Source organism: Adiantum capillus-veneris, chromosome 16, assembly GCF_014529385.1.
Source record: "Adiantum capillus-veneris isolate H3 chromosome 16, ASM1452938v2, whole genome shotgun sequence".
Taxonomy (NCBI): Eukaryota; Viridiplantae; Streptophyta; class Polypodiopsida; order Polypodiales; family Pteridaceae; genus Adiantum; species Adiantum capillus-veneris.
The window spans coordinates 141,023,688-141,035,886 of NC_140946.1; the positions used below are offsets into that span (position 1 = coordinate 141,023,688).

Below are 12,199 nucleotides of genomic sequence, written 5' to 3' on the forward strand. Positions count from 1 at the left end.
TCTCTCTCTCTCTCTCTCTCTCTCTCTCTCTCTCTGCACCATTGTCATTGCCGCGTCGACTGTCTGCACCATTGCCGCGTCGACTGGCATCACAGCGGTAGTCTTTTGCGAGGGAAGCTTTGCCTGCCATCGATTCGATTTTTCAACATTGATAGGCTCTGCTGGCCTCAAAAGCCTCGATCTCTAACATCAACCAGAGTCACACCACAAGAAGCCACAATCACATGAGCATGGCTACTAGGGCTTCGTCCCGCAACAAACTTACCTTCGCCAGGGTTGTGGCAACGCCCCCAAAGCTAGACAGCACTATCCGCCTCCAAAATGAAGTTGAAAGGCTCCGCAAGGAGAACGACGAGCTGAAACAGAGAATTGTTGCCATTGAGCTTCGGCTCACCACAATGGAGAAAGACAAGAAAGAAGAGATCGAGCAGATGGAAGCCAAGCTCAAGAAAACGAAGGTAGATGTAGAAACCACCCTCACAAAGGCTGTCAAGAATCACGTGCAAGAGGTCATCTCTAACAAAGTTGAAGCCCGTGTGGCTTCTACTCTACGCGAACGACAAAGGCAAGATGACATTGCCCTCAATGTCCGCATCGGCGAGCTTCCAAGCGGCTGGAAAGGGGAGGGGGACATCGAATTTGGTAAGGCACTTCCTCTAATTCAAGCGGCACTCCCCATGATACAATGGGATGAAGAGGCAATCACCGTAGTTACACACGAGTATCGAACCAACCATGCCATCCTCACTCTCAAGACTAAATCGGATCGAATCAGACTCCTTCAACAATCAAGGCTTCTCCAAGACACTAAATTTTGGTTTGCGGAAGATCTTACACCCGCTCAACTCAAACAAAAAAAAGTAGAACTTCAAAAGGTACGCGAAGCACGTGCAGCAGGAAAATGGGCAGTGTACCGAGGAGGTAAAGCCATCATCCAGGAGTTTCGAACTCCTAAACCAGCCTCCCTCCCACTTGCTCCCTCTTAGGTTTTTTCTTGTTCTCTTTTCTTGTTTATCCCCCGTTGGACCCTCAGTCCTTAACTGAGATGTATATGACAACCCTATCCATTGTAATGTTTTGTTCTTTTTTGGTCCCATAGGTCATATATGACCTCCGTGAACGATAATATAATCTCTCTCTCTCTCTCTCTCTCTCTCTCTCTCTCTCTCTCTCTCTCTCTCTCTCTCTCTCTCTCTCTCTCTCTCTCTCTCTCTCTCTCTCTCTCTCTCTCTCTCTCACTCTCTCTCTCTCTCTCTACGGAGTGGGTGTCAAGCAGTACTGATTGAAGATTGGACGGAAAATCATCTCACACACAAGCAGGGTAGCATTGGTGATCAGTAGCCTTGACGTGGTCTCGACGTGGTCGAGAACATGATGGTGTTGAACATTGGATGTGGTAGGTATTTGTCTCTGCATGCATTAGAGATTAGGGTGAGCAGAGCATAGCTCACGAGGGTATGAGTGTTGTGGATTGTAGCCAAGGTCGCAGAGGAGGGCGAAGAGCTGAGGATGCACGGGATGCAAGCTTCATTGTCTCTCCCTCTCTATCTCTGCTTTGGGTGCAGGTTTGTACAAGTGAAAGGGATTATGGATTACGGTTTGGGAGTGCCATGTGACTAAGCATGGCTACCTATGCTTCCATGGGGATGTGCAAAATAAGGTCACCGCAGTTCACCCTTTCCACTCCCAGCCAGATCCAGAGGTGTCTAGTGTCTGTCTTAGTTCCTACTATCTCTCTCATTTTGTGAAAGGAGCTCATACGCCATATTAGTTGGTTCCCTCCTCCATATTGGGCCACCTACCCCTCTGTACAACCACCTATGGTATTGTGGGTGAGTTTGCCAAGTCTCTAAGTAGGGCATGTGTATTGTGTGGGTCTACGCCGACAGAGGGTGTTGGGCAGGTGGACAACTTGGTGAACTAGAGTTTATAGCGAGGGGCGAAGGTTAGGGTAGTGCTGACATGGAAATGGAGGATGCTGGGGCAATATGACATGGAGGGAGTTGGGTGAAACATTCAAGACCAAGGTTGTCTGACAGGGAGCGAGCTGGGCGGCAGCTGCTTAGGAGGGGCCTTGCAATTGGATGCCCAAGATATATTGTAGATCTAGGTTGATATGGAGGCCAAGCAAGTCACTAAAGGAGGAAATGTACTCCTATGTTATCTTCATGTCAGTATTGGACGTTTTTGGCTCAACATTCTTTCCATGCAACTCTCCATTTTTATAGGCGGGTTTCAACCCGTAAAAAGGGTAGATGGGGCGTTCCGAGGCTCCGAGGATGAGGTGTTGCAGATCTTGCATGGATTAGATGTGATCTGCACTTAGTCCTTGTTTAGCACCACCACTCGCATTTTGCAGGCTCGAGAAGCTTGGAAGATGCAGGCCGGGTAGGTGTTACGCATAGGTGAGAGTTCACAAAAAAAAAAGGATGTGAAGGTCTCGAGTTGCAACTGGAAATCGCTCCTGTCTTCCTTTTTTGTTAAGTTGCACTCTCCCCTGGGGAGCGGCCGTTGTTGAAGATGCTCATCTTCTCAACTTCATCAACTGCATTGACAATGGCCTATGATTCACCAACTTCTTGTGTGTGTGTGTGTGTGTGTGTGTGTGTGTGTGTGTGTGCACGTGCATGCACATGCGCATGCGTGTGTGTGTGTTAGCAAGTCACCTCAATGGACGTCTGTAGCCTAGCTGTCGGGAACTAACATAATGTCAATACTCAGGGAAGTGACTTGGATGGGGCACGAAGACTCTTTGAGATTATCAATCTCAAGAATTGAACCTTAACAATCTAACACAACAACTCAACAAGAAAATAAACACTCAATGATTAGGGCAACATATCTATGTCCTTTCTCACCTCTCTAGGTCATCACGCCATTCCGGCACTCGAACGGACTCGAAATGCAACAAACTTTAGGAGGAGGTCTAGGACACCCACAGGCACTATCCTACCAAGTCTGGTTGCCATCCAACAAGGTACCAAAATCATCTCACTTATGCTACTCAATTTTCATTGGCTAAGCTAGGAGAGGTCCAATGGGTGGTCAGCATGAGTAATTTTCATGAGGGGTCGACCAAGAGAGAGAGGGGGCTGAATTTCTCAAGGCATTATTCTCACGCCAGCTCATGTGTGAAGCAAGAAGACTCTCTCTCCCCTTCTCAAGCTTTAATGGAAAGCTTATCACCTACTCTAAGCTTGTGAGAAGGGAGGCCTACACCAACAACTCTTGGCTTTGTGATGAAAATCCAACCAAGAGCCAAGCTTCAATGCATGCTCATCTCCTCTACCATTCTAATTACTAAGCTATGCTATGCTAATATGAGTGATTATGTGAGGAGATGTACATCTTTCTTGTAAGACTACTCCTTCTTCCTCTCAATCTACTCTCATACCCCGCTAGCTCTCACCATCTTCGAAGGTGTGTGAGGTCTTGCGTCTGAGACTGTGAGGGAATTTATGTTGTGTTTTATAAGTGTTTTTCTTAGTGCTTGAAGCTTCCATCTTCATTGCACTAGCTAGTCATTGAAGGAACACAAATAATTGTATTGTAAAATGTCTCTATTGATGGGGGAAACCTATAATACAAAGCCTTTTGGAGGGGGGACCAGATCCATGTAAATTCGGTCCTCAACTGTTGTCAATAGCTTAATTTCTCTCTTTTGAAGTATTGTTCATGCCTATCTAACTAGGTGTTATGCTTTTTGTTCCTCTCTCCACCCAAGCACTCTTGTTATGCTCATTAGGAACCTATTCTAATGAATTTCTCATTATGTTCATGTTATTTTCCGCTACACACAAGTTACTAGTCCGTTAAATGTTACAGTACTCTTAGATAGGGATGGCTTTCCCACTAACACTACACTCCGTATAACAACAGATTATATTTAGCACCCGTGTCTAACAAGGCGTTATATAGAACTTTCCCGTAGGCACTATTTAGTTCAATAGGGTATCTTAGAGGTGTGTCAGAGTCCAACCAATGATCCTCTATTTCAACATGGAATGCATGTGTAGCTCCAAGGTTGGCCTCTTGTTGGCATCTTATGCGTTGCTGTTGCTCCTTAGCCTCAGCTTGAGCTTGTATCTTCTTCAATTCTGTTTATGCCTTGGCTGCCCTTTCTTTTATGGATGGCACGTAGCTCCTCTTGGCTTTAAGAATCAGAGTATCTTTTAAATTTTCTCCCATTGAGGAATCCAATGGGTTCAACCCCATCAAGAGTCTCCACACAAATGGTACCTTGTGGGGTGATTTCACAAACTCTATATGGTCCTCTTCCCGCATATTTCAACTTTTTCTTCTCGTTTAACACTCCATACATAAGTACTTTATCACACAACATTGATGTCTTTGTTCTTTAGATGACGGTCAAACCATTTCTTCCTCCTATCTTTCTTCACAAGTGCATTTTGCATAGCCAATTGTCTTTCTTCATATAATCTCTCAAGGATATATAAGCTCTCAACTAAAGGGTTACCATCCCAACCTTCTTGTGAAGCTACACACAGACCAGGAATTACAAACTCCCATGGCATAACTGCTTCTTGGCCGTATACCATTTTGAAAGGTGTACAATTAATAGAAACTTTGTAAGAAGTATGGTAAACCCATAGAGCTGATGTCAACTTCAAATCCCAATCTGTGCGATGAGCTTCCACTGTTTCGGTCAAGATAGAGATTAAGGTCTTGTTAGTGCTCTCTGTTTGGCCATATGCTTGTGGATAATATGGTGTAGACTTATGGTTAGCTATCATGAATTTTGTTGTGAGTTCCTTTATCACTCCATTTATAAAATGAGTACCATTGTCACTCACAATTTCAAAGGGACAACCAAATCTGGTAATAATGTTCTCAAAGAGAAACTTGGCAGTTGACCTTGCATCAGCTTTACATGTCACCCTGGATTCCATCCACTTTGTCACATAGTCAGTGGCAACGATAATATATCAAGATTGAGTGTTATGAGCTACCGGACTAATTTGGCCTACAAAGTCTAAACCCCATTTTTCAAATGGTTGAGTCACTTTAACAGGATGTAAGGGCATCTTATCCTTTTTTTGTGTGATCTTGTAACGTTGGCATTCATCACATCCTTTTGCAAAAAGTGATGCATCCTTGAATAAGGTAGGCCACCAATAGCCTGATTGCCACACCTTTCTAGTAGTTAGCTTCCCTGAGAAATGTCCTCCGGCTATGCCCATGTGGGCTTCTTGCAGTATGTTTTAATACTCATCCTCACGAGCACAAACTCTAAGAATATCGTCCTTGCCTAACTTGTAGAGAGTTCCTCCAATGAGAGAATAAGGTTCACATTCTTTTAATAGTTTTTGAGCTATATCCTTACGAAGCTCCTTGGGTGGAAACCATTAACTAGAAAGTTCACAATCTTCTCACTTCATTCAGGCATGGTCTCAACTAAGAATAGTAAAGTATCGGGCAGTTCATCATCGACTCTAGTAGGGGCTTCACCATTGGGTATGCGAGACAAATGATCCGCCATGACATGTCTTTTACCAAGTCTCACCACAACGGTGAAATCAAACTCAAGAAGAATTAACAACCATCGTGTAATTATTCCCGTGGAAGAAGTTTTATTTACTAGATACAACAAGGCTTGATGATCCACATAGAAAACAAACTTGTTGGCAAGAAGGTAGTAGTGAAATTTCTTCACTGCGTAAATCATAGCTAAACCTTTCCACTCTGTAGTGGTGTAGTTTCTCTCAGAATCATTCAATTGACGAATTGCAAAGCTCATGGGGTAGTCCAATTTATGTTCTCCTGTTTGAGCTAGAACACACCCAATAGCAAAGTTCGATGCATCAATATGCACATGGAAAATTACATTCCAATCGGGCACTTGTAGAATGGGAGTGATAATAAAGGTCTTTTTCACTTACTCATAATCACAGTCACACTCCGCGGTCGAGTGGAACTCAATACGAAGTTTGTACAATGGACGAGTGTTTGGAGGTGATAACAACATACAAGTGCCCACCTAGCCAAGGCGCCCGTTGGGTCAGCCGGCCAAATTTTTGATGTGGTCACATTATTTTTCCGATGTTTAATACATCAAACCCTGTAAAATCCTAATGACAATCGTCTATGTCAGGTCTAAGTCAAAGATGTAATTTCTCCAATTATGTATGTAAAGGTCCATGAGAAGTTGGTCGTCAGCCACTTTAGAAAGCCCTAGGTATATAATACACTAAGTTTAGTGTGAAAGGGAGATTATTTTTTGAAGATAAGTGACTATTGTTGTACGCACAGGGAGCGACCTCTTGGCTCCAACTTGTAATCATCGCTATTGTGGCTACGGTAATCCAAATTCAGTTTTGTTTATTGCATTGTTTTTTTTTTGTTTGGAGTGTGCCATTACACAGGTTGTTCCTAATTGCAAAACACCCAAACAAACAGGGGAAAACAACAATGAATGTTGTGGGAGTGTTACCCTCTCCAAGTGGATCAGAGGCAGAACCCAAAATTCTTGTGAAGGTAGTGACTAGAGTCCAAGCAAAAGAAAATACTAAGGACCAAGCTAATGAGGAGAAAGATCAACAACCCAAACAAGGGGAAACAACTAGTGTGTCAGTGAGGACTGGGAGAAAATTCTGGAAAGCCAAAAGAGACAGAATTAAAGCAAAACCAATTACAAATCAAACTGCACTACAAACAGAATTACAAGAGACAAAGGAGCAGTTAAAACAAGAACGGGAAAACAAAACGGTGGTGAGCGATAAGAAACCAAGGTATGCATCTTCCAAAGGATCTGTGTTGGTAGACAAAGTCCTAGAGCCATTAGATGCTGCACTGGAAGCATATAAGGCTAGATTGAAACCCAACCAAACCCTTGAGCAACGAGGGATGAAATATCCTCATGCTGAGGTAGAGACTGAGAGGTTGAAAATGTGTAAGGAATTGGTAAAAACTGCACAGGCAATGATGGAGCCTGAAGCACCAATTCCACCTCCAGAAACAAAACCAAAAAGTGTTGGATTTGAAATGCCTGAGGCAAAGGTTGTTGAAACATTAACTCAAAGAAACATTGAGCTAGAATCACAAAAGGATGTGCAAGCAAAGACTGCAACACAAGAAACCAACAACCTAGAAATTCAACTAGATGATCAAGTAGTGGCCAACACCACTAATGATGCAAGGTCAAGATCACAATTTATGGCACCTATCCCAGAGATAGATGAGCCATGGCCAAATGAATTGTGGGAAGCAATTAGAAGTGCAAAAGATGGAAGTGCGACTTTCCAATCTGCAGCCATAACTGAGGTCAATACAGGGCATGAAGTCTGTCGGGGAGACATTCAATCTCTAAATGGAGATGCAGGGACGGAAGTTTCAATTGAAAGCAAACTAGAGTCCTTGAAGACCTTACCCTCATACATAGGATAACATGAGGTAGACTCAGAGACTAGAGTGGTGCCATCTCAGAGGAAAGCCATATCCAAGATGATGGATACAAAGAGTATGCAAGAGTTGATGTCAACTCCGATACAGTGCACCATTACTCTATCTGAACTTCTTAAGATTAGACCACATGTATGGGATGAAGTAGGCAACAATTTGGGGAAGATGGGATTAAAGATACCTCTTCAAGATCTACCCTCAAATGAACAATCAAACAAAACTCAACAAGAAAGTGCAAACGCTAAACCTGTGCCAATAAACAAGGTGGGGGAATATTGTGAAGGAGAAGAAGGAAAGACCACCTTACCTGTGGAATACAAAGGAGTTAAAACATTGGCTATACTTGATAGTGGAGCTGGAGTAGCCATAGCCACAAAAGACATTTGGGAAAAATCGGGTAGACCAGCGCTTAGGAAAACTAGAATGAAGTTGCAACTTGCAGATGGATACACAGAAAAACCTTTGGGTATCCTAGAGCAAATTATTGTGACTTCTTGTGGAATTGAATATGAACATACATTTGCAATAGTAGATTTTGGAAAAGGGAACAATCTTGATATCATTTTAGGAAGACCTTTCATGCGTCAACTTAAGATGGTTCAAGATTGGGGCTATGACTATATCTACTTGAGACATAAAAAGATCACCACAAAAATAATCATAAAAGACCATAGCTATAGAGATGTGAATAGAACTCCTTTAGAAGAAATTGACTCTACTATAGTCAATGGGAAAGAGATACTTGTGTGGCTGCAAACCAAACAAAAACTTTGGATGTGTGGTGCTTCAAAGTGTGGAAGCTCAATGAAGGAGGATTGCATCCTAGAAAGATCAATGGACGATGAAGCTTACATACCGGAACCCTTTCCAGAGCAATTATTTGAGCCATTTGGATGGACTCAAATATTGGCAACCTTGGATGTGTGTGTAAATGAGCTAACTCCAACCAAGTTTTGTAATGAAGAAGGCTACGACCTAGTTTCATGTTTTATGTTGAAAGTGCTGAGAAATGCTAATGAGATTTGTGAGAATGAAAATAGAGGGACAAATAGCTATGTCATGGAGGATGTTGCACAAACACAAACTAGGAGAGCAATACAACCATGTGGAGATGTCATCATTAACATACTTGAAGAGTCAACAACATCTACTCCAAAGAAACTAACTTCAAATGATGCAGAGTTGAAAATACAGGAAGAATCAGATGTGCAAAGCTCCACATCAACAGATGTTCTACAAACTCAAGATCAAAGGAAGAATGAGGAAGAAGCCAAAGATGAAAAATATCCCACATTGATCAAATTCAAGTTATGCGGACAAACAAGGCTCAAGGTTACATGTTCGTCCACAATTGATCCTTATGCTACTAAGAATATAATGTCATATGGCACTTGGATAATGATGGGAAAGCCAACAATTAAAGAAGTGGAGGAAAGAGTATACACCAGTGCCAAAACACCAATCCCAAGTTTTGGCATAGCGGAGGCAATACTCAAGTTGAGTCATGGGGAGTTGGAATAATATCTTCTTCGAGAAACAACAAAAAGCATCAACAACAACAACAAAGACGGTCCAAGAGACATCAACAAAAAAGACACAACCATCTATAGCAGAAAAAGCTAAGGCCAAACTAAACATTGAAGAAGATCATCCTCGCAAGTCAGTTTTACCTTCGACAAGCCCACATCAAATCTCAAGAAAAGCCTCTACGTCAAGAACGAAAGCTTCAACAATGCAATGGATCCCTAAACAAAAGGTTTTGCAATCTAAATCTCGATTGCAGAAAAGTCTCCAAAAGAAGCAAAGAAATGTCAAGCAGGTGTTGGTATCCAAGGAACACATTAAAGTCAAAGATCCAATTTGGATACACTCTCAAGAACAATCTCAACAACAAAAGGCGACAGGGTGGGTGGCCTCAAATGATGTTTGGGCCAAAAAGCCCAAGGTAACGGCATGGAACTTCTCACCCTTACAAAGAAATCCCACAAAGAACAAACCGAGCATTCAACGCAAGACAACCAAATTAACTAGGAGAAAGAAGAAGAAAAAGAAAAGAGCTTCAAAGAAGCAAACAATACAACAAATATGGGTACCAAAGTCAGAGATTTATCAAGCTACCCAACAAGGCCAAATGAAGACAAAGAATAGAATGGTTCCCTTCAAGCTACTTGAAGCACAAGGATTCTATGAAGGTAACACCCAAATATGGTTACCCAAAGTAATTGCTCAACCTAGAGCCACTAAGACCAACCAAGTAGCAAAGGACCCCACACAAAGATAATCAACAACAACAAAGAGCCAATGGAGACTAAGCACAACCAAGGGAGAAACAACCTCAAAATGGATCCCTCGACTTCTACTACAAAAGCAAGGCTTTTACAATGGTAATAGCCAAGTATGGATACAAAATCCTAGTGTCCATCAAGTCAAGGAAGCAACTCATGAAGCAAGAACAAAGTGGGTCCCAAAACCACTGTTGAAAACTTAGGCTCCTCACAAAGAAGAAAAAGTAAAGGTACAACAATGCGGCCTCCTTACAGAACACCCCATGCAACAAAAGAAGCTAGAGGAGTCAAAGTATGCCAACTTACTTGAAAAAATGGTGGCATCCAAAGACTAAAGCAATGATAGAGGCATTAATCTCAAGAACTTATGGCATTGGGTTTCAGGCCATGAACAGGTAAGTCCAAGTCGCCATCAAAAATACATGGCATAAAAGTCAAGAGTCGGGCAGTTGAGCCACTAAATGAGCAAGGCATTAGTCCCAAAGCTTCAAGTAATATTCTCTGTGGTCTAAGAGTCTTAGCTATTCTAGGTACTGCTCAAGGTGGAGGAGTTGAGCATATTTATGTTGTGTCGCTCATGCAGGTATAGGTGAGCATAAGAGTCCAAGTCTATGTATTTTAAGTTTGGTAATGTGAAGAAGAGAGTCCAAAAGACACTCACGCACTATGCATAGTGAGTAATGAGTGAATAAGCTTCAACATCAAAAACCCTTCTTGGAAATGTGGAAGCTATTGAGATGTCCTTGGACATCACATGTGCTACATTTTTTCCTTGAAGCACCCAACAACTCATTTTTCACACCGCATGATTTTCTTGAAAGAACTCTTGTGTGCATATAGAGTGTCCCATAATTGGCACTTGCATTACACACTCTTACTTTATTTCTCCCAAGAACTCACAATGCTTGAACAGGTACTCAACTTCCAAGTGTTCAACCCCAATAAGAGCGTATACCAAAGGCATTTTTTCTCACTAGGTTTTTCCCTTTGGTCATTCAGGTTCTAGACCCTAATTTAGAAACACCCATCACTATTCTATTGTATGTATTCCTTCCATCAAATGAAACCATAAAGAATTTGTTACACGATCTTCAAAGAGATAAAGTGGGGCCACATTGTTCTCAACTACGCTTCGACAAGAGCGGCTCTTATCTTCAAAGATACCAACAAAGCTCTATTGACAAAGTGGCAAAGAAAATCAAATTGGAGATGCCATTGCACACATGTCAAAGTCTCAAACATTTTGAGATACGAGCTCCACTAAGCACCAGGAGGCAAAGTATCCAAAGAAGCAGGTATAATCGACCAACTGCACAAATGGAAAGGTAAAGTAGGATGTGCAACAACATGCACAAATGCCTCGTCCACAACATCTAAATCACAAAGAACACGTATTCATCAATCAAAGGAAAATGGGCACCCCATTTGAACAAGAAAAACATGCCAGATATAACTCAATCAAGGAAGGGGGGAGTCTCATCAACAAGAAGACCAGACTACAAATGGTCGTGTCAAGGGACGACACGAGCTAGGAAGGGGGGAGTGTTTGGAGGTGATAACAACATACAAGTGCCCACCTAGCCAAGGTGCCCGTTGGGTCAGCCGGCCAAAGTTTTAATGTGGTCACATTATTTTTATGATGTTTAATACATCAAACCCTGTAAAAGCCTAATGGCAATCGTCTATGTCAGGTCTAAGTCAAAGATGTAATTTTTCCAATGATGTATGTAAAGGTCCATGAGAAGTTGGCCGCCGGCCACTTTAGAAAGCCCTAGGTATATAATACACTAAGGTTAGTGTGAAAGGGAGATTATTTTTTGAAGATAAGTGACTATTGTTGTACGCATAGGGAGCCACCTCTTGGCTCCAACTTGTAATCATCGCTATTGTGGCTACGTAATCCAAATTCAGTTTTGTTTATTGCATTGTGTTCTTCTTACTGTGCTCTTTCATTCAAGTGTAAGCATGTAGGTATCAAACGCAACCGTTGTGGCCTTAAATCGCTGTTTTGAGTGTTTATATACGTATTTTATGTTGTTTTGACCCTAGGAGAAGCTTTAGGGACCCAAAAACGACCCTTTAGGATCATCCATTTACTGTTTTTGCGTACTTTGAGATGAACGATCGCGATCCGTGTACCCATCCAGAATACTGTGACAGTGATAGGATATGCTCCTGATAGTCCCCTGTAGCTTCCCTTCAAGTTTCGTGCAAATCCGATATGATTTGCATGGTAAATAGGCGTGATGACTGTAGAACTGTGTAGAAGGACATATGCAGATTACTTGGCTTTAGTGCGTTTGATTTGCTTGTAGAGTTAGTAGTTGTATCTCTTTGAGTTCACTTCATTAGGATTGACATCCTAGTGAGTTTCCATGCCTCATTCAAGTCGCTTCCCTGGTATTGATATTTATGTTGATGCCTGAAGGCTATGCTATGGACGTCCGTCGCGGGGACCCGCAAACAAAGAGCTATCTCGGCAAAGTTTAAAATAA

General features: G+C 42.2%; 1 protein-coding gene across 1 annotated transcript; it reads left to right on the plus strand.

Annotated features, from left to right (window-relative positions):
• The first annotated feature begins 224 nt into the window (after nt 1–224).
• Nucleotides 225–986, plus strand: LOC147439972 (uncharacterized). The gene has a single exon (XM_086484439.1). It carries the CDS (start codon nt 225–227, stop codon nt 984–986), a length of 762 nt encoding a protein of 253 aa, XP_086340565.1.
• The last annotated feature ends 11,213 nt before the right edge of the window (nt 987–12,199 follow it).

Excerpts from the sequence above, each read along its gene's own strand:
- LOC147439972 (XM_086484439.1), top strand. The coding sequence starts at position 225 with ATGAGCATGGCTACTAGGGCTTCGTCCCGCAACAAACTTACCTTCGCC.